General features: G+C 36.1%; 2 protein-coding genes across 3 annotated transcripts in view; one reads left to right on the top strand and one right to left on the bottom strand.

The window, feature by feature from the left end:
- Klp10A (kinesin-like protein 10A) overlaps window positions 1-22,904 on the bottom strand; it is a 171,946-nt gene extending 149,042 nt beyond the window's left edge. Inside the window, exon 1 of one of the 2 annotated variants that reach the window (XM_081742367.1) lies at window positions 22,696-22,904. In XM_081742367.1, the coding sequence (XP_081598493.1) occupies window positions 22,696-22,756 (61 nt within the window). In that variant the 5' untranslated portion in view covers window positions 22,757-22,904. The remainder of the gene's footprint in view (window positions 1-22,695) is intronic. The other variant, XM_081742368.1, reaches the window with a different exon arrangement.
- An 82-nt stretch (window positions 22,905-22,986) lies between these two features.
- Window positions 22,987-23,223, top strand: part of LOC145673037 (pleckstrin homology domain-containing family J member 1-like) — a 61,747-nt gene continuing 61,510 nt past the window's right edge. Inside the window, exon 1 of the mRNA XM_081742370.1 lies at window positions 22,987-23,146. The gene's annotated coding sequence lies outside the window, so the exon portion shown is untranslated. The remainder of the gene's footprint in view (window positions 23,147-23,223) is intronic.

Genomic DNA, 23,223 nt, shown 5'->3' with positions numbered 1-23,223 from the left:
TCCTGGAGTTGGAAACACGACACTGCCTGGGTTAGAAATTGCTTGGTGGTGACCACAGTGCCGGGATGTTGGTGCAGTATTAGAGAAAACTTCGTACTGCATGTGGAGCAGAATGGCAGTGTATAATTAACTGAGCTGAGGATGGTAGTAGAAAACGAGCAATCTCTTTATATTTTCAAACAGGGCGAATTGTTGGCGCCCAGTAATGTGGTGCGAGCGTGACGAAAGTGAAAAGAGTGTTGGGTGAGTCACAAAAGAGCATCAAAAGCGATGTTGGCTACAAAACTCGCGGCAAGACTATACCGGCGAAGAGGAACAGTAGTCGGTAGAAAACCCCTCAATGACTGGTTCAGCCGAGCATTAAAGCGGATTCTCACTCAGAATCGTCGTGCAATTGCGGTTTCAGTGTCGAAGGAACAGGCACCTCCCACAGCTTATGTCGATAATCATAGTCCACCGCGAGTTACATGAAATAGACATACGGAGTCGGATTGCATGGATAAAACTGCTGGTAAGGAACAATCACGCTTTAGCACGACGCTAATAAGCTACATGTACCACTGATGAATGGAAACGCAAAGTATGGTCATTAGTCACAATCACAAACGACAGATATGGTCACACAAATCCGGCGCCGATTTCCTTGTCATCCTCTTTCATGGAACTGAGTGGACACGGAGTTGTGTATATAATAATACATTTGCTACCATTCATATTGTGACTATTGTACGTCGCATCACAGCCGTTTGCAGGAGAAAGGAGATTCAACGCCATATTCATCTGGTTGCACTGTTATAAGAGTATACTTACATGCAGTTATAAGAGAATACATAGTAGTTTCTTTTAATAATTGAAGAATATCAAGAATTCTTTACAGATGGGGTAACAAATTATGAAATCCCAGTTCTGGGAAAGAGTGAAAGATGCTTACTCGTATCATTTTCAAACTCAAATTCTAAATGTATTGTGTAGACACGAAATTCACTTGAATTTTATTTTCTCTGTTTTTTTGGACTAACGTTCAATCTAAAAGGACCACAAGAACACACCTGAGGCTCGTGGGTCGTAGGTTGAGAAACATAGTATTAACCAATTCTTATATGGTATATACACATCTAGTTCCCAATATCTTTCCTTCTGGTACCTATTTTCTTGAACATGTGGGAAAGGAACCGATCGCCCAACACTGCATTGACTCAATAGTGTCACTAGTGAGCTTAAACCTGTTTTGACAGAGGACTTTCAGACAAAGACAGTACTTACGATCTTTCTCAGTTTTACTTAGTTTTAAAGCACTTATTTCAATAAGCGCATATTCTACTAAATACCTTAAAATAATTTGAATAAAGTTTAATATTTTAGCACATTAATTGTGTGCTTATTGTGTTAACTTTTTCCATTATTACTTTACAGTTCCACAATTGTAAGTATATGACAGTGATTCCAGAAAACAAAAGAGGGTGTATTACTTATGTGTATAACACTGTATAACTCGTAATTGGATACACGTGATTCCCTCGAAGGCGTAAACTTGAGAAAAAGAGGGGATCTAACTTCAGGTGTATTTTCTCTGCAATAAACGTAAGTAGAAAAAAAAAATCAAAACACTTGTTTCAAACAAGAAACATGTAACGAACTTTCGTAGTACTTTAGAACGCTGTAATCTCCCAAATTGTAATTTCATTTTGGATAAAGCAAAATGGAACTTTTACTCGAACACTTTTTATAAAGTATTTTCAGATCAAAGTTTCTTTAGGAATTAGATTTTTGGGCTTTCTGTATCGATGGTCATTTTGCCCGTCACGTACTGTACATGAGGGATGACGTCCCTCGGCGAGCACACGATCCGGTGAAAGGGAAGGAAGAAAGCGGTCTGGGACTATTATGTAAGGTACTATCCCGGCTTTGCCTGGTGTGAATGAAGGAAACCCAAGAACCCTGGCCTGAAAAAGCTGTTTCGCTTTTTAGACCCAGTGCTCCCACCGGGAATTGAACCCGGTCCCGCTTACACCATCAACGTTTCATACTTAAGCCCTTTTAGAGTACAAGAAACTGATAAAAATGAACATTGATGAAAGAAATTAGTGAAATGAGAGAACGGGATGGCTTACTGCGAGGGCTCCTGGTTCGATTACCAGGTCATGTAAGCTTGTGGGATCTCCCGTTTCTCCCCACATTACCATTCTATCAATCACTTCATATTTTTGTCTCCGTCTTTTCCCATGTTTATATGAGATCGGAGTTTTCATCTTTATTTCCTGCACTCTCTTCTATCTTGAGCGTCGTCTATTCTTCATTCCTCTCCCTCGATCATTTCGTATCATCTTGTCCTTCCATTTCATCTTCGGTCTTCCCCTTTTCCTTTTATCTGTTGCCTCCAGTTCTCCATCAGAATCACACTAATTAATCATCTGTCTCTTTTAGCCTAAAATAGGGAGAGGAATTTCCGGTCCTCAAATATGTATGGCGACAGGCATTTGGCCTTAATTTGTCAAATGGTGACCAAACTTTATGGCCTGACTACTGGATTCAGATCTGAAATTTCGTGCCCTAGCTAATAGGGCATAATTGTGGAACGTTAAAAAACACGAAGAAACTTGCAAACTCCCGAGAAAAGCTATGGATACGACTATTCACCAGACAACATCTGATAGCGGATCGAAGCTGGGACCTTTTGGACTAGATTAGAGAGCTTATTACTAACCACGGTATTTCCATTATAAATAGTACTTATTGATTAAGTAAAATATAAAAACTAACTAGGTAACTCCCCAAGGCCTATGGAACCCGAAGGTTCAATACCGCGCTCACAAAATCTCTACACTGACTTTTATCCTTAGCCAACGGGATCCAGTTCCTACTTTGTATTCCTATTTCTGCGAGATCCATCTTAATATTGTCGTCCTATCAGCGCCTTGGCCTTCCTAACGGTCGCTTTCCGAGTGGTCTTCCAGTTAAGACTTTGAAAGCGTTCCTACTTTCTTCCATCCTGGCTACATGACCTGCCCATCTGAACCTCCTAGATTTGATGACCCTAACATCTGGTAAACCGTATAAATTACGTTGTTCTTCGTTATGATGTTTCCGCCATCCCCCTTTCCCGTGTCTCTTGGGTCCGAATATTCGTCTCAGGATCTTGTTCTCAAATACTTTCAGTCTACGTTCTTCCCTCACGATAAGTGACAATGTTTCCCAACCATACAGAATAACAGGCATAATTATCGTTTTATATATGTTAAGCTTCAAATTCCTCGACAGAATTACGTAGATTAAGTAAATTATTCCAGGAGGCATGTTAGTACACCACAAAATCTACATGACATGGATTTAATGCGAATCAATTATTTTGTAAGTCCTGGAATTGGGATGAGTTTAAGGGTCTTCACTACAACGAAATTAAAGTACCATTAATTTTAGAGTTTTTCTGTAATATCTTCAAAACAAATAAAAAATATTTGAAAAGCAGAAACGTAGTGAACTAGACAATACGATTTTACATGTGATACCTTTACCACAATTCACCTATCTGCTTTTGGTACGCCGCTATTTAGAGAACCCACAAAAAATGCTATCTACACTTGCAAATCGAAAGCAGATAGATAGTTGTGATAACGGTACCACATGCAAAATAGTATTGTCTACTTCACTATGTTACTGCTTTTCGAATATTTCTGTTTTGAAGATATTACAGAAAAACTCAAATTCACGATAGTTTAATTTCGCTGTAGTGAAGACCCTTAAGGTGCCACTGAATTCAAATACATAGGCCTATATCAGCAAACTGCGTGTTTAGAAACTGAGATTAAGTCAAGACACAGAATTTCTCCTTTTATATAAGAAAAGGACATAGTTTACAATGTAAGACTAATCATTGCTGCCTCGCCTTATATAAATACTGGCAGCATGATGGCAGCAACTTTCTTCCCAATGATACTCCTCCGCAAGACGTTTGGGATATCCAATATAAGCTAAGAATCTGACTGTGTAGACTCTTTGGCCTATCTAAAACATCAATAACACACAAACAACTATACTTAACACTTTTAAATTGTTAACGGTGTTTGCATCTTTGTTCCATGCGCATTATTATGTAAGAATAGCTCCTCCTCAAGAATATGGGCGAATGGCCCATATATGGATGTCTGGACAAGACTGGCCGGTGACTCACTACTCACCAAGCAAGACAAGTCTCGCTCAATAACAACAGCAGTCACGAATTTTGCGCGCAGAAATACAAATCGAAAGTAGCTTCCCGTAGGTGACAAAAAGGCAGTAGTAAAAGTGATAAGCAACCGTATTAAATCTTTAATTAAAATTCTGTACTAATAATTGAAGAAGCACATCTGCGAAATACTTAGCACAATGCTTATTCATTTAATTTGATAACATATTGTTCAAACCTATGTAATGATGATAAAGCATTAAACATTTAGAACGCAATCTTTAATGCACACAGAGAGCTCTATAATCTAAAATTGCCAATGATCTCGAGTTTCTCGCTGTTCAGCAGTACATTATTAAAGCATATAATAACAGCCCAATAAGAATCAACTTTTACGCACCAGCTACTACTTATACATTTATTTCTAAAAATTAATCTACGTAAATTATCCTAGTCAATCACTGTTGTATCTGACAAGCTGATAAGTGATATGTGAGGAAAAATAAATGCCACTGGGCGAAAAAGTAGCAGCATTCGTCAAGAAAACCGCAAAATTACAATTTCCCAATTTCAAATCACCCACTTAAGCCCTTCAAGGTTTCGTGATACTTCTCTCTTTCTAAAAATCCTAGCGTCCCTTTCAGCACCGAGGCTGTACGAAATGGAGACCTTACAATTTGAGATGGAATCCCATCCGCCGTAATGCAATCCAATTTCAAGGCACACTCCCCTTGGGAAAAGAAGCCGAGACCAATCACATTCTCGAGATAAGAAGCCACAATTCTCGTCCAGTACGCAACCATAGCCGCAGATCTTCTTCGATGGCCTGGTGGCTAACGCAAGTGCATTTGGTGCACGTAGTTCCGGGTCATATTATCATTGGAGATCATTGAACGCATCACGGTTGTTCCGATTCCAATAAACTGTAGGTCTCTATCTCATATACCCTCTGACTCTGTGTTGAAAATGGACGGAAACTACAATGATCAAATAATTAACCACAACAACTTCTAAATGAAACTCAAACCCGGTTCTCTCGCATCAAACTTATTACTAGAAAATTACCGAGAACAATATTAGCTACAATGAAGTTTTCATGATGGGCGTAACAGAAAAATTAAAACTGCCACAAAATTGAAAGGCGGAATGCCAGATTAGGAACTAAGAAAATAACCACACACTTTTCCTATGCACTGGAATAAAGAAAATAATTCAAACATTTGAAAAGTGCTAGTTAACCAATGAAACCCTCTCTTATCTACCAGCAATATTTAACGTACCATACAATACTTCAGACTTGATTTATGGATCAAACGTTAAAGCTACGAACAGCATTTTTTCCCCTCAAATTTACAGACGAACATAAATCATTCGGGTTATTCGCACGATTGGACATTCGTGAAATAACGATCCCCCTCCTACTCATCATCCGGAGAAGACAATTGGCGCTACCTGTGCCTTTTACGGGATCCGTATTGACCTCCGTCAATTTCCTTGGAAAGATACTACATCTATAAGATTCATGAATAACGACTTCCTAGACAGCGCGAATAAAGCAATGAAAACAGATCCTAGCAGTTCAAACGAAAACTGAAACGCATTTGGGCTAGTCAGGTGATTTTTTCTTTCGTCCTTGGGATGTTGCCTTGCCTTTAAAGTCTCCACGCCATTCTCTGAAGGTCCACGTCATTCTGTAGGAGGTATAAGAGTTCAATCTACCCCGCCAATATTAAAAGCAGGTAGAGTGAGACTGCAGAAAAAAGCTCAGACCAGAAGCAGCACTGCTACATAATCACGTAGTCTTAACACGAGACAAAAGATATGAACTGATACATTATCTTCCTGCAGCTAGTGGACGATGTAAACAGAATATCCAGTCACAAATTTTACTATTACACAATCACATGATATTACTAAAACGTATGGAATGAAAAAAGATAAAATAAAATCACGAAAAACTAGTCCAACGCACACTTACGTGTTTAATTAATTCTTCAAATGATAAGTTAAGAAGTTACTAATTCTAACTTTTTAACAATTCTTCTTAAGCTTTTCATAGTCAATGGGAAGTAGTTTTCTTTAATAAAATACCACGAAATATCTGACGTGGGTCTGTGGAAAGCAATATTTTCAAAAATCAATGACTTTATTTAACGTTCTAGCTGCACTGGAATACTGCTTCTCGTTAAATCAGTGACGAGTCTGGTCAGAGGAATTAAATCTCATGAATTGAATTGTTGCTCCCTACAAAATGCATTATAAAGACAAAGAAAATGTCTTTCCATCTATTGGTGATTAGCGCTTCTAAACTCCTAACAACAGCCCTCGGAAAGTGGAGACTACCTACCAGCCCACTTGTGATTCTCACGCCCTTGGGGAGATGCGATTAGCACAATGGCTCCCCAATTATCCTCACGAAACAGGGTGAAGGTCGCAATTCCAACACTCCGCCGAGTAGGGTCACTCATCTTTCCTCCGACTTGGCTTGTATTGCTCGACTTTTCTTACGAAAAGCGGTATTCCAGTTAGGCTAGGTCGTTAAACTCGTATAAACCCATTAATTTGAGAAGCACTGCTTTCCACGGAATCACGTACAAGATTTCGTGACAATTTACTAAGGAAGACACTTCGTATTGATCATTAAAGGGTTAAGAAGGATTACGAGCTGCTTGTACGAACGCGTAATAGTCAAACACGCGCCATCAATAATAGAACTCAAGAATCAAGATTCAAATACTCTCACAAGTAGCAGAATGTTCGTATTTCAGTGCGATGTAGCTTCAGTTTAGCAAAAACAAGATGACCATATTCTCTGAGTCACTAGTAAGATGTCACTTATCGCTATGTTAATCAGTGAGTTTACATACGTGCGAAAGGAGTTAACGGTAAATGAATCATCATTGTTTACAACAAGAAAATAGATACGAGAAACGATAACAGTTTCTCAATGTTGTGAAAGATGTATGAGTTGGAAATGATTTGCCTATGTACACATCACTTTAAACCATGCTACGACTGAATAAATCTACTTTGTAAAGATTATAATATAGACAAATAACGCAGAACTTAATCATCATCCTTAATATGACTAATATGTGTCCTATTAACATAAGGTAATAACTTTTCGTACCATAACCTTGGCTGAGTTAGCAATTTGTTAATTTTTACGAATGGTTTGAATGAATGTCTTCGTAGATACCATTTAAAAAGGCATTCGTTATCTAGCCTAGAAAATAAAGCTAAAATGTCAGTAGTTAATTACTATGAGATGGTTCTAAAATTTTAGCTGGAATTTATTTTCAAGTAAGGCTTAACAATATAAACCCAAATCTTACGTGTAGACATAAGCCTATTTCGCAAATACTATTTTAATTGCCGTTACCACAAAGGAGTTGCATTGGTAACTGCGGATGAGATTAGCTTAATTAATTTCTACCAAAAATACATGATACTCCACTCCACTCCGATGATTGTGGGTAGTTTTGCAATTAGCTCCCAGGTGTAAGAGCACAGATGCCCCAGACGAACAATTTTATGGCATTAACAGGACTAAAGAAAGACCTAGGCGTCAAATCAGAACTACTGGCAGGAAAATTTGGGAATAGTAACGTGTAAAGAAAAGCCAAGATTGAATTTTGTGTGTGCTTAAATCATTTTTTTTTTTTCGGATGAAAGACTTAAATTGAAATTTTGATTACTATTACTTGCAGTATTTGTTTTCCTTGCATCCCCCCCCCGCACACACACTACACGTGTTAAATAATTTTGTACTTCTATTTACAAATAAAGGGAACATATTTTCTGAAATAATTTATGAATTAACATTGACTTTTAAATACTTTTTAATATGTAGTTGTTACGAAATTTTAAATTAAATATGTATTACAAACAATTTACTACATTTCTGACAAAATATAAGAGCATACATTATGGCTAGGGTCACGAGCTTTTTCGCACTAAGAATTTGAAAATTTCGCGTTTTGTCGCATTTTCCAAATACAGTTTCGCCTTTTGTAGCTCTTATGGAGAAGAATTCCCTGACATTTTTACAATTATTCCCTTTTGTTCATAGATCACTATAAACATAAACCATTAATTACCTAAAAATAAAATACACTAAATATTTTACCTGACAATGTCAATATCATTGATAGAAACTTATATTTTTTTCAAATCAAACTGAGGAAAATCAAACTAAAGTTGCTATGAGTAGGAACGTTTTGCTGTCTTCTAAGAACACATAGATACAAGTTACATTTAAGCATTAAACATAAGCATGTTACATGTTTCTACATCTTCTCCTTCATTGTTGTACGTTTGTCACTTATTAGTCCATACTTGAAGAAAGAAAAAAAAAATCTCACAATTGGCATTACTTGTTGGAATGCCACATATTTAAGTGCACATCAAATTTCAAATAATCATCACTTCGGAACTCCCCATCCAGCTGTGATGGTGATAGATAACAGGCAACATGTTCTCTATAGTCGTGTCCTAATCACCCAAAATGCACAGTTCATGCCACGTTCTACCGTTCCGTCAACGAAAAACTAGCGTTTTTAAAGTAATGAAAACTTATTTTAAAAATTTCGTGTTATATAGCGTATTGTTAGAAATGTCGTGCAAAGCTATCAATTTCGCGTTTTAACGAAACTAATGAAAATACATATAGAATATCATAAAACGTCACGAAATTGAAAAAATGACTTAATTCTGACGCATTTCGTTGTATCGCGCATTGTGAAAAACTCGTGCCTCTAGTTATGGCATATTAATTAATGTTGTGAAACATCAATTAATACAGCGTGTCTATTAAAATTCTAAAATGAAATTTCGTGATCTTTTCTTTACCAAACCATAAAATTTCGTAACATTCTCAAGAGCGAATTTGGGTGCGAATTAGATCGAATTTTCATGCATGCGCTAGAAGCGTGCTTTGCTTGCGATTTGGTAGCGTCTAAAGCAGACCATAGATATTTTTGATGTTGGATTTCGACGTTTTATAGAACAAAAGTTTCCAGTCTGTACTTATATTTGTACAGATAAAAAGAAAAGTAATCCAAAAGCGAAATTTCTTGACTTTCATGACCGTTTTCTGATTTCGTGACTTTTTCATGACCGATAGACACTCTGTATTAGGAATTATATTCCACAGATCGTTTCCAGCAGGACAAAATTTGAAATGTAAGAGAAAATAACGCTCAGGACATCATTAAGAGATACCATCCGTCTGTTTGGTTTACGAAACTTCTTATAACTATTTCTAATTTTCAATAATTTATTGAAAATAAAGTATTACATTCCGAAGTTTCTATTTTAAAGACATATATATATACATATATGAGAGGGAGAAAGAGAAAGAGAGAGCAAACCTAAGATTTAAATCACTCAAATTTATTTTGTTTAGAAAAGGAATAAAACGAGACATTTCTGACCAGTCTAGGACAATAATCCAATGCAAGTCTAAAATGCTTATCTTAATTTGTATGATGGTAGGATATTAGCAAGTTTAAACCAGGGTGCGAATTACCATTTCCCCCCCCCTCAATCGCATTTTGTTCCACCCCAAAGAACTCAATTGAAGTATCTCCACCGGGGATGCTGGCTTTCCTCCCCAACCTGTGCTTACTACCAAATTTCACCGATTTTTGTCATTTAAGTTTAATCTTGGAAATGAGCGATGTAAACTACTCACTTTTGGTCATTTCTAATTACCCCACTATTTTCACTGTTCAATTTAGTTGAACTGTATTATTATGACTGCAGTTGTATCCTCGTACCCTTCAGTTCGCCGTCGTTCGTACATTTGAATGTATTAATTGTGCGTAACAGAGTCACATATGGATTAAGAAATGCTCTTAGAAGTTGGCCAAGAAGTAAACAAATAGCTTTTTGCACCATACTTGGAGAAGGTCGGACATGTCATATTCATCCTTTACATTTGTATCGATTATCTTTTTGTTATATTTCATTTTCTAGTGTATTCTTTGTTAGTACATGGTCCTCATTCCCTATTGGTTTGCATCTACGCAACTCAAAAGCTGCATTTAATTTGTGGTAATTGGCACAGTAATTAAATGGTTATCCACATTTTTTGCGTTGCGTTGCGATACACAAATTTTACTATATGGAATGTGCCCGTATATCACAATCATCTTGTTCGGGCAATTCGGAGCGATGTCTGTGCTTTTTTTTTTTTTTTTTTTTTTTTTTTTTTAAATATAAAGAATTCAGTGAATGATTATTTCAAGAGGAACATTCCGATCCATATCTCCACAAACTTTACGTACGATAAAGCAATGCAAACACTTCAAAAAGCTATTATGATTTCTACGCCGATTACCATAAACTAAAACGCAAATCTTGCGTTGTGTTAACGGAAACGGCTAGGCCTAATAATTACGTAAATAAATCTTAGAGAACTACGGGCACAAGAGTGAGTACAACATTTAAACACATTCAGAGAAGTTAGGTGTGCTGTGTCCATGTCAGACAACATATACATATTAGTTATTGTCGGTAGATTTATTGAATTACTGAATCTTTTATTTATTATAATGTCATATATTTGTGCGTGTGTGTAGGCATTATTGTCTCTTTTAATTATTGCACCTTCAGATTCCACGCCCTGTTGGTCTAATTTTATCCCCCACAATATAAACGATCTAATTCGCACACTGGTTTAAACTCAGTATCGTAAATATCGGTATAGTTTAAAAAAAAAAAAAAAAAAAAAAAAAAAAATGCAGTTACTGAGCCAAAACATTTTGACCCTGTACTGAATTAATTCCATATTCTACAGCAGACTTAAGAAGAAAGTTTGAAACTACTTCCATAAAATCTTGTTGGCGGTTAGGAAGAGGATCTGCAGAAACATATGCAATGTTTCAATAGGTATATGCCGTTCACGACTGAGAGTCACAGTGTACGGCACAAGTAGTTAGAAGATGGGCGCGAACCAGTCGCTTTGCTTCCACGTTCTGAACCAAGACCAAACGTGATTAACAAGACGCTGGTGAATACTGTTGCAGCAATTATTTCTTATGATAGGCGTATGTCTGTGATAGCACAGAGTGCACATCGAAAAACACTGCCCACCGAATATTATGTGATCATTTGAAAATGAACGTTTGCTCCGCATGGGTACCGCATTTTAGTACAACAGAATAGATGCAGCAGCGTGTGGATGTTTGCACCCAGTGGAAGAGACATACGGAAGATGAACCCCTCATTCTGGATTGAATCATAACTGCCGATGAAACATGGATCTATGACTGAACCCTTTACAAAACAAGAAAGGATCACATGGAAGTTGCCAGTCGACTCGCAAGAAGAAAATGTGACGACAGAAGACTGTAGGTAAGCCGTAAGGTGATACTAATCGCATTTTGAGATCGAAGAGGCATGGTGTACTAACACATTTTCTCTTCCGGGCAAACGTTGAATGCAGTGTCGTACCAAGGAGTCGAGACTACGCCATCACGTAGCAAAAGAGAGACTGCATTTGAAGAACTCCATATTGCACCACGATAACGCACGTCCCCAGACCGCGCGGGCTTTTCAGGATTACGTAACGAAGACAAAATATACATGTCCTCGCATCCAGCATACAACCCAGACCTTGCACACTACGACTTTTGGCTATTTCCACATTTTAGCTGGTCATCGTTTCATGACTAACAAAGAACTGAGGCGCAAGTTTTCTTCAGTTCGCTCCCTAACAACGAATTTTCAAATACATTCACCAAGTGTAACGTTATTTATGATTCTTTTTGTTGCATATATTGCACACAGTTCGAGTACGTCAACACGATTCGGTACTTTAATTTTTACATTTAATTGCAAAAACTAACAATTGCATACCTTGGAAATTAGGCTCGTTAAATAACTAACTTCTATTCTCAAAATTCCCTGAATAATAATCTTTCTGTTGTCATAGCAACACGAAACAAATAACTATCTCTAGTTATAGCCACTACCATTACATGAATATCAATCTATCTCAACATACATTCTACATTTTCTTCTTAACATATTGTGCATTTTTAAGCACCGTTGTCTAAAATAGCTACAATTAAAAATGGAAGTAATTTACAGATGTCATATATACACACACACAATGTCAGATATACAATATCGTTGTACAAGTGACATGTCGGTATGGATGCTTTCTTAGCTGTCAATAGTGTCTATTTTGAAAACATTTGGTTGATTCTGATCAAAAATGTTTTGTTTCATTTTAATAATTCTTGGAGGGGTTCATATACATGCTAGTCTTTACTGCTATGCAATCACGACTCTTTGATCTATTGCGCTCGTTTTGGTCTCAATCGGAAGCTAAAGAACCAAATTTTCACCCTGGTACATTTGCTAGGCAATGCAGGTCACTATTTTCCTATACAGGAATTAGATTCACCTCTTCTACCAGAGACTTTGAACTGGATCTTTGTCATAAATTTTGAACTCCCGGTGGGACTCAGCTCACTCTCACCAAATAAACTAAAACATGGATTTATTGTAATTTGAGTTTATTTCAGATTATTAACTGACTTAGGGGAAAAAAAGGTTTCTCCGTCTGACCTGCATATATGTTTATAGGATTGTACGGGATTATATCGAGAACCGTTTGTTATTTTTCTATGTGCTTTTCATTAATCGAATATTCTATTCCCAAGGACGTTTTGACGTATACAAGACTTTTAAAAAAAATAATCGAAAAATCAATCACTGCAGTAGTACCTGAGAAAAACTCCTCCTAAAATATTCTGAAACCAGAAATTCAGTACTGTGAAGTGGGTTGCATATAACCAAGGGGCTGAAAAAAGCTTTGTAGCCAGCTTTCTCCAAATGGTTTGATAATAGGTATTTAGGGTATTGGCGATGCTATGACTGATTGCATGCGAACCTTTTGTCAGAATATAAGCTACCTTTTCCGTGATTTGTCATCTGCTGTGAAGAGCATCTTGGACATCGAAGTTTTCAAAATGAAAGCGAATGAACCATCTTTTGACTGTTACTTTTGATAATGTATCCTGCCCATAAACAGTATAAATTTCACGGGCTTGCCGCAGCATTTAAGCTCATATCGAAATAAAATTATAAAATTTACTAGCGCCCTTTTGCGAAAAATTCACTAGTCTTCGTGTTGCAATACCCTACGCTTGATTCTAAAGATTCCCAACACTTCCTGCACATCAATTTTATTGTCAAATGACATTAGATCGGACCCGCTTTGACCGATACATCTGGAGACTTACGCCATCTCGTGCGTAAAAGACAAATCCTATTTAGACTAAGTAGTATTTTGATGCGATTTCCACTAATGCGATTAGCTATTCACAGGGAAGGTTCTTACATATACAGTAAAACCTGTCAAGTTGGCCACCAGCTTATCTTGGCCTGGTTGGTCTTGAACCTCCACCCCCCCCCCCACATGACATTCGTTACTTATTACTCTGTACGTTGGCTGCATTGAAGCAATGTTTACCCTATGATGATGAAGAAAATAAATTTACCTGCGCATCTTGGCCAGGCAAACCGCCGTTTACGTATTTGTTTAACCTGTCAGTTTCGGTAAAACCATTAGCTAGATCGTCTTTTCAATGGGGAGCTTCAGTAATTCCCGGAAAGTCTCAAGGTTAATACTAATCATCTCAATTGTCAACTACTGGCACCTGGCGGCTTTTCGAAGGGTAGCGAAGGTTTTGAGATATGAATTCTCTAAAAGATTTTTTAAAACATTTTTCTCCCAGGGAAACACTTGCAGCTCATTAATAAGAGGTAGTTAACTACAAAATTAGAATGTGCATATGTGGCGTTACTCTACATACATTACTTAACAGTAGCTGTTGTGCAATTGCTTATTAAAATTTTCTGTAAGTTGGTCACCTAAGTTAGCCACTTTTCAATGAAACCGATGGTGGTCAACGTAGACAGGTTTCACTGTAATAATAATAATAATAATAGTGTAATTATGTATTTCTTTACACATATTTCGTATGGAGATCCATTATAGGGTAATAGTGCCCTAACTTTAGTTAGGTATCTAACTGAACTACCGGAGTAACGAAAAACTGGAAAAAAGTTTTGACGGCTCAAATGAACTAAACTTCTGAAAACAATTAAAGAAATCTGAGTCTACTGGAGAGACCGACGGCTCATTCACAACCTGTACATAGAACTTAGAGTGAAGTTGCGCTTGGATGAAGGAGAAACCAACAGTGTGGAGACTGTAAGAGGAGTTAGATAAAGATGCCGTTATGTCGCCACAATTATTCAATATTTACAGTGAATGTTAATGATGGAAGCATCAATAGGAATTGGGAATTTCAAGATTGGAGGGCAGATCATTAACACGATCAGACATGCAAGTGATACGTTTTATTATACTAGAACCTAGAACCGAAGGACTACAGGAGATGATTAACAAAATACTTAACACTGGGAAACTATATGGAATAGAAATCATCGAAAAGTCGAAAGTCATGAGAATATCACGTGGAAACGGCCTCTTACGGGTCAGAGTAGAACAAAGAGAACCTGAAAAAGTCGATAATTTCAAGTATCTGGAAGTATTTTGACAAGAGAGGCTTACTGCACCAGAGATGAGGTCAAGAATTACCGTAGCCAAAGAAGCATTCAACAAGAAAAGATTACTCTAGTTAATTAAGCAGGCTCAATATTGGACTTAGAAGTTGGTTGAGAGCAATATACGTAGTACTGGACTGTACAGTTCAGAGACTTAGACATTACAGACGTTAAAAAAATATTTAGAGCTTCGAAATATGGTGCTATAGGAAAATGAAGATAAAATGGACAGAGAGCTACAAAATATGTTGTTTTAAAATGGAGAGGATCGAAAAGAAGAGGACACTTCTTCTAGCCAGCATACTTCGTAGGAAGGTCAATTGGATTGGACACATCTTGCGCAGAAATTTTCTTCATATCGCACAGGATCTTCTATATATTGGACTGTTCTAGAAGTTAAAAAAAATCATCGGAAACTATTACATAAAAATTCAAAGTGGTGAGAGTTATCATTACTTTTTCTGGAATTTTTGTGTACAATGTTTCCGAAGATCTACGACGAGCTCTTCCTCAACAGCATAGCGTGTGATGAGGTTATGGACTATAGTGAAGAAGACATCACAGAATATTGAAATTAATAATAATATACTGAAACAAGATATTGAAGATATGAAATCCAATTCATTATTCAATATGTATCAGGGTTGGCTGGTTTAAACCAGCTGGTTTTTTCAAAAAAACCAACTGGTTTAAACCAAAAAACAAAATATGTTCGTAAAAGTGTAAGTGTTCGTAAAATCTTGATGAACACACATTTGTGGGTTATCACGTTTCACTCCCGTATATTATTCGTATTATATTCAGACCTAAATTCCCCATTCATTACTCAAAAAGATTATACTACAAAAGCAACTTCTTTTTACAAGTTTATTTTGTGATTTTCTTGTAGTTGTTATTATTGTTATGTAATTGCAATCGAAGAAAAATTCTAAATATTGTTTCGTTTCAATGTTTATTATTGATAAAATACATCGAAAATGCCGTACTTTGTGTGTGCGGGGGGGGGGGGTCATACAGACCCCACGAGAGACATTTAGTGAAATAAGTATCTTTGGTATCTATTTATGTATAAATGAGTTTGAGCCAAATTGGACTCAAATAATTCGTATCTTTATTCACTTTTCTTATTGATATGCAGATTAAGTCGGTGTATTTCTTTAATTTGGACCAATAAAAATCGTTGTTAACTAACTTGAACTAAATTAGTTCTTCTATACTCCGTAATACTTTGAAATTGTTCATATGTAATTCTGTGTAATGGTTTCACTTGTACAACTGTTTATCTTTTTGTCCTTCTGAAATGGCTCTTGACAGTTATATTAAGAAGCATGTAAAGATCAATACAACGTATTTTTTTTTTTTTTAAATCAGGATTCAGGATTCCTTCGTGAGTGAGTCGGCAGACGTATCGCATTTGTGGCCAATTAGTCCTGGTTCTGAGTTCAAATGGAGGACAATTTCTCTCGGATGTAACTCGAGAAGCGGTTTTTATTCCGCTTTAAGCTTATGTGACCCCTTTCAACATATCCCGGTTGTTGCATAATAACATCAAGGCGAAACAAACTTATTTCTGTCCATATACAGGGTGTCTACTGAAATACCAGAAAGTAAATTCATGACTTCTTCATGATTTTTCATGACCTTTTTGTTCAAAATTTCATGACCATGGCGTTAAAAATTTATTAATTTATTAATAAACCCCTACCATCAGTGGTGCATCGGAACTATGCGGGTTGCTAGTCTTAAATATCACTTATTGTGAATCTTAAAGAATCTAAAATTCTGCCGCCTTGTGCTCGAGCACAGTATAGCACTTACCTAAATACGGGCCTGCTCTTACCAGTGAATCACTCTATACTGTATTTGAAGTTTTAATTCTGAGTATAATTATCCATCTAGCAGAAATCTGTCTGAAATTAAGCACTCAGAGAACTGCCCAAAGACAAAACAAATTATAAAAGAAATTCGTTTTAAGAAAATAGATCATTAAATTTAAAATCTGCAAACTCAAACGAATAATATTATTTGCATAAGTCTAAAGGCCCAAAAATACACAATTTACATTTCTTAGAAGTAAAGAAATAGCAGATCAGAAAGTTGGACAGTAAAAAGTTGTTACTATATTACAGAGACTAGAAGATGAAATGGGGAGCAGCTAGGAAGACAATAAAGTACCAGTTAGCCAGCACTAACTGGTGGGGGAAATTCTCACAATTACTGACCTGATACAACTGTTTCAGTACATGCAGTATGAGGTATAAAAGTATGAAGTATAAAAATATACTCTGAGATTTCAGATTTTCATGACCAGTTGGGTAAATAAAGGACTTTTTCATGACTTTCATGACCACTAAGCAAAATATACGACTTTTTCATGACTTTCATGACTTCCATGACCAGTAGACACCCTGATATATGATATGAATATATAGAGCAAATCATTTAAACCATAAAAACCTGGTTTAAACCAAAAAACCGGTTTTTTTGTTGTTTTTTTAATAAAAACCATGGTTTTTGCCAACCCTGATATGTATTCTTGAGAATGCACAAGAAATATAATGTATGTAGTCTTGTTCAAAAAATCTTAGCCAGTCTTCTTACTTTAAAGACTCCATTTTGACAACCGTACATAGGAAATTCTAATACTTTGGTCCTAAATAAAGATCTCAACTAGTGAGAAAAAAAAAAAAAATTAATTGGAATTGTAGATTAAGAACACAGGAGTTTTCAAAGATAGGTGGATGGTTAATAGCTTTCTTAAGAGCAGTTTCATTCCCATCCTAACAGGGTTGGCAAAAACTATGGTTTCTATTTAAAAAAAAGGTTTTTTTTGGGGGGGGTTTGAACCAGTTTATTTTGGGTTTAAACCTTGTTTTTTGGTTTAAATAATTTGCTCTATGTATTTGTCTCACATATGGACAGAAATAAGTTCGTTTCGCCTTGGTGTTATTATGCAACAATCGGGTTATCCAGGAAGAGGTCACATAAGCTTAAAGCGGAATCCAAGCCGCTTCTCGGCCTACATCCGAGAGAAATTGTCCTCCATTTGAACTCGAAACCGGGACTAATTGGCCACAAATGCGATAAGTCTGCCGACTGACTCACGAAGGACTCCCGATAAAAAAATAAGTTTTACCGAGCCTTACATACTTGTTAATATAGCTAGCTGTCAAGAGTCATTTCAGAAGGATAAAAAGATGAACAGTTGCACAAGTGAAACCATTATACAGAATTATATGGACAATTTCCAAGTAGTGCAGAGTACAGAAGAACTATTTCAATCCAAGTTAGTTCACTACGACTATTATTAGTCCAAGTTAAAAAAATACGACGACTTAATTTGCATATCAGTAAGGAAAGTGAATAAAGGTAAGAATGGTTTGAGTCCACTTTGGCTCTGACCCATTTATACATAAATAGATACCAAAGATACTTCTGATTTTAATAAATGCCTCTCGTGGGGTTTGTATGACACCCCCCCCCAAAAAAAAAAACAAGTACGGCATTTCGATGTAGTTTCTCAATAGTAAACATTATTAAAATGAAATAATATTTAGAGTTTTTCTTTGATTGCAATTGCATAACAATAATAACAAACTATAAAAAAACACAAAAGAAACATTCATAAACTTATTTAAAAATTGCTTTTGTAGTATAATCTCTGAGTAATGAACAGCGAATTTAGATCTGAATATAATACGAATAATATACGGGAATGAATCGTGATAACCCACAAGTGTGTGTTCATCGAGATTTTACGAACACTTAACAATGTTACGAACATGTTTCGTTTTTTGGTTTAAAACATTAAAAAAGCTGGTTCAAACCACCTTGGTTTAAAACAGCCAACCCTGCATCCTAAGATATGAGTGGGCTGCAGAAGGTAATGCTTTCTCTTGGGCCAGTGTCATCGAACTAATAGTAAGGAATTTGAGATGGGTCCAGGATTTATTTACTCATTCATGCTTATTATTCAGATATAACGATATGAGAACCCATATGATGTAAATGAGGTGGAGTGCAGTGTTCAACATTTTCCCAACAAGATTGTACTTTACTGGCCAGTGTCTCATTTTACCAGTAAGAGCTAAGAACTAAAAGTTACAATTGACTTCTCACCTAAAAAATGATACTTCTTTCCAATATTTCAAATGCTTCACTTCTCGTCACGATACCACAGCTTTAATCTTTCTTCCTATATACAGTCTTTACATTGTTCATTATCCAGCATATCTCAACAGTAATAAAGTAATGAATATTGTGCAATTTATTTTATCGATACTAGTTGTTTATCTACATGCCCCAGTAGATACAAATTATTGTTTATAAACTATATACCAACTGAAGTATGGAAAATTTAACGCACGTGCACTAATTTAAGTACTAAAACTTGTTAACTTCGACAAAGTAAACTGTGCATGGTTCATTCTTTTATCACTGTTGAGATTTACCAATATAAACAATATGAGGACCGTATATTAAAAAGAAGTGACTTAAGCTTTGTGGTTCAGATGGATGCCCGAGTGAAGCATTTGAAATACTGAGGAAACATTTAGGTCAGTCCTCAATTAGGGTAAAGTGCCTTAAATAACATCCCAATAAAATCTCAAACGGTCATTAATGATATATTTCTGAAAGAAAATTGCCAATATCCCCTTACGTTGTATTATAGATAATTATGTAGGTATATATGAAAATGCTCAAAAACCGATTTTTCATATTAACAATTTTTAAACAATTTCCCGCAGAACTCTCGAACACCCTACTCGACTAAGGAGCATTCCAGATCCCCGGAAGGTCCGCCCCAACAGCAGACAACCTCGAAATCCATTCATTCCCAAAACATGTTATTTATATGTGCATTAAAGGAAAAAGACACACATACATAAGAAAGAAACAATTCAGTATGGCACAACAAAATATAAAATACGTGAATTTTGTAAACACCTCATTTTTAAAACAAAAGGTAGGAAAAAGATAACAAAAAATATTGGTGTTGGCATCTTAGAAATTATTTCTACATAAGAAATAGCATATTTTTACATGCGAAACTATTCGTCAATTACTGTGTATAAAAATGGATTTATTAAAATTATATTACTTAAAATAGCATTCACTTTAGAATGACGGTATGTCCTGATCACTGAAAAACCAGAGGCAGTATGGCATACCACCACATACAGTCTCACTTTGACCACTACTTTTACCCCATGATAATACCTCGTGACATTACGTCACGATCGGGTGGAGAAACTTTAATGTGATTCCTAAACTGCTCCGGGAACAGAGTCAGATGAATCGGTTGCAGTCTGAGCCAAAATAACTTGCCAAAACGTGTAAAAAAAAAGTATCACAAAATTATAACATCGACCTACGAGAAAACTATAAAAAAAAGGAAAATCACGTGCCCACCATAACCCGTGACAAAGTAACTCACAGAACAGTTACATAGATAAACACACCAATCACAACGCTTTAGAATCTTACAGAAGAATGCTAATACAACCAACTCATTGTCAAACAAGACGAACACACTATTTCGAAGTACGGGTTAACTTGGGATAAAAACACAGTGGAGTGAGATAAAACAATACAAACCATTGAAAACACGAAAACTAATCCTGATATTGAATTTCTTTTCACACAAATTACTTAAGAATTAGTTACCTCTCTCAAAGTGTGTACCTATTCACTCAACAAAAGAGTTCAAAAAGTAGGAGCAAATGAAACAGTTAACATTGATGGCAAGACAAAACAAGTACCGGCAGTTTACACATTACCACGGAAGCAAACTCTCCGAACCGCCCTACAATTTCATACGCTAATTATTATAATAAGTAATTATGTTTAACAATTCAAACATGACAATGTAACACAACTAATGAACTAGGCCCGTCAATCAATATGTATTACAGTATGTTCCATATGCTCAGCGAGTAATTAATGGACTTGTACAGTCCGCAGCAAAAAACCTGCAACATGAGCATGTAAGTTCATTGTGAAATTACGAATCTTTTGCTCCAAAATAAGATTAGAGAGGAGGACGCCGAGGTTCCCCCTGGCGTTATTCGTGCCACTTATACATTATGTTGATTTCCTTGGCTGTTAGGCGTAGTTTCACAATAACAATGCTCATGTTGTAGGTTTTTTGCTGCGGACTATACCAACAACCTGTTGTTGTTTTACTTTGAGACTCCACAGGATTAGTAAGTCCCTTCGCCATGATCCTTATATTTCTTGCCTTACCCCCGCTCTCACACACACAAAACATTCCCTTATTCAGGATCGAATATGCGAAAACACTGAGCTAAAAGCAATTTTACATTATCTCTATGACTTTGATGGGATGGTTCTAGAATCATGGTCCCCCCCATATATATGTATGTAATCAAGAATAATTAAAAATACCTTAAGTACCTAATGTTTAAGAAACTTATTTATGAAGGCACCAATATGTAATTCATCTCGGAACATAAAAAGAAGCAGAAAAATGGTTCATTACAATATAATCTAATCCCAAGCTAGTTTGTAGTGAGAGTGACCCACTCTTCGAACACACTATATACAGACCCACCATAGATAACGCGCCTGCTGTTACTGACTCATCCAATGTATGCCCTCCAGCTTCATCCCACCTTGAAGTAGACAACAACGTCAACTTTAAGTGACCACCCGCATTAGCACACTATTGTCATAAAGACAATGACGTCGAATTGTTATTCGTATTTGACCTCATATACTTAAACTACAGGAAATAAGTGCGATGAAACGTAATATTTCATAGAAGTGACGTACGACTACGTAGAGAACGTTTTTAGAGGTAAACTTTACAATACACGCTCCAGTTCCACATCAATAAGTAGGTTATCTTTAAACGGGTATAGTAGAGTAGGGTAGGGTGGAGTGAGGTATGGATAAGTAGAGTAAGGTTGGATAGCTTAGGGTTCGGAAAGTTTGGACCAGTTTTTTGAAAATTAATATAGTGTAATTTCTAGTTTCTGCGTTAGGATACCAAACGGAGCACGCATGATAAAGTTAACCCGCTTTTAGGTTACATGCCCGTAATTTCTATTACTTATATCATAGTAAACCGAACTTAACGTAACGTGAATCATAAGCCAGTACGCTAACGCAACTTACTCGAAAAGGTAAGAGTGCACTTTGAGCAGAACAAGTGATTTTGGGTTTTGTTTTAGTCCACTCCCCCACCCCACCCCACCTTAATCTGGCAAATATAAGATTTCCAGTGTTACCTACTTCACAGAATACAGCTGAGCAAGCGAAGGGGGTTAGAAGCCCCGCAGGACTCGTTTCAGTTACAATTAATGTTTCTACCTAATAATTAGCCTACGGTTTTAAACGTAGCTAAATGAAAAATTATCATTCTAGTATTAAATTTAAGCTGTTTCTTTTTGTTTTTTAATAATAATCCTAAAAGTAGTTTTTGTTTACAATTAAAGCAGTATAGCAACTCTTCTATATATAAACATTCCATAGAACTTAATTATATACACGACGTACAGTTACATGTTCGAGTGTAGGCACTACTATAATGATTTTAATTTCGTACTCAATCCTCTGAAATCAAGTTTTCACGTTTACTATTATGATACTAACAGAAAACGCGGTGGATATTTTTACACACCATCAAGCTTTGTAAATTTTAATATATTCTAATATAATAAGCGTAAGAAAACTATACAGTTCAATGTACGATAACCCTAAACCACATCCCACGCGAAGAGTACCTGTATAATTCCCCCCAAAAAATACACGTATGAATCTTGAACACCTTCTAGGTATTGGACATTGTCATCTAGTTCGTATGTTTAAATGGAAATATTTTATTTTTTTCACTTATAAGTGAACTATCCAAACAGCCCACAACAGTAGGAACTTCCCAACAAACCGTTCACTCCCGTATCTGAAATGAACAATGTACTCACCATCCGTCCGTTTGATATCCACGTTAACTCCAGGTTGAAGTGCACTTAGTCCATCATCCATTTTTCACTTTTAAATTATACTACTCTACACTAAACCATCAAAAATTAGATAAAATGCACAATAAAACTCAATCACACAACCGGCTGTAAAACTGTTAGCGACTGTCCCTTACTTCACTTGACAGTTATACCAGTCTCTTTTAAAATCTGACTGGAAACTGTAAGTGATCATTCTTGTGTATCCGTAAAAGTCGTGCACTTCATAAAAAAGTATTTAAATAATGACCAAAGAAGTGTTAATAAAAATATTTAAGCATGATTCTTTTAAAAAATTAATTTTTTTATAATGCTTATTCAAATATCGAGTATATTAACCTGGCAAAATCTACTGCTTATGAAAAGATGTGCTAACATGGCCGGCGCCCGTTGTGAAAATTTGGTGGGAGAATTGGTAAGAATTTATAAATATTTGTGTAACACTTAGAATTTCTGCTCAGTAAGAGCATAGTAGATTAAATTAGTAATATA

Source organism: Thermobia domestica, chromosome 16 (genome assembly GCF_964235325.1).
Source record: "Thermobia domestica chromosome 16, izTheDome1.hap1.1, whole genome shotgun sequence".
NCBI lineage: Eukaryota > Metazoa > Arthropoda > Insecta > Zygentoma > Lepismatidae > Thermobia > Thermobia domestica.
Note: the sequence above shows the minus strand (reverse complement) of the source record. Positions and strands in the feature narration are given on the sequence as shown.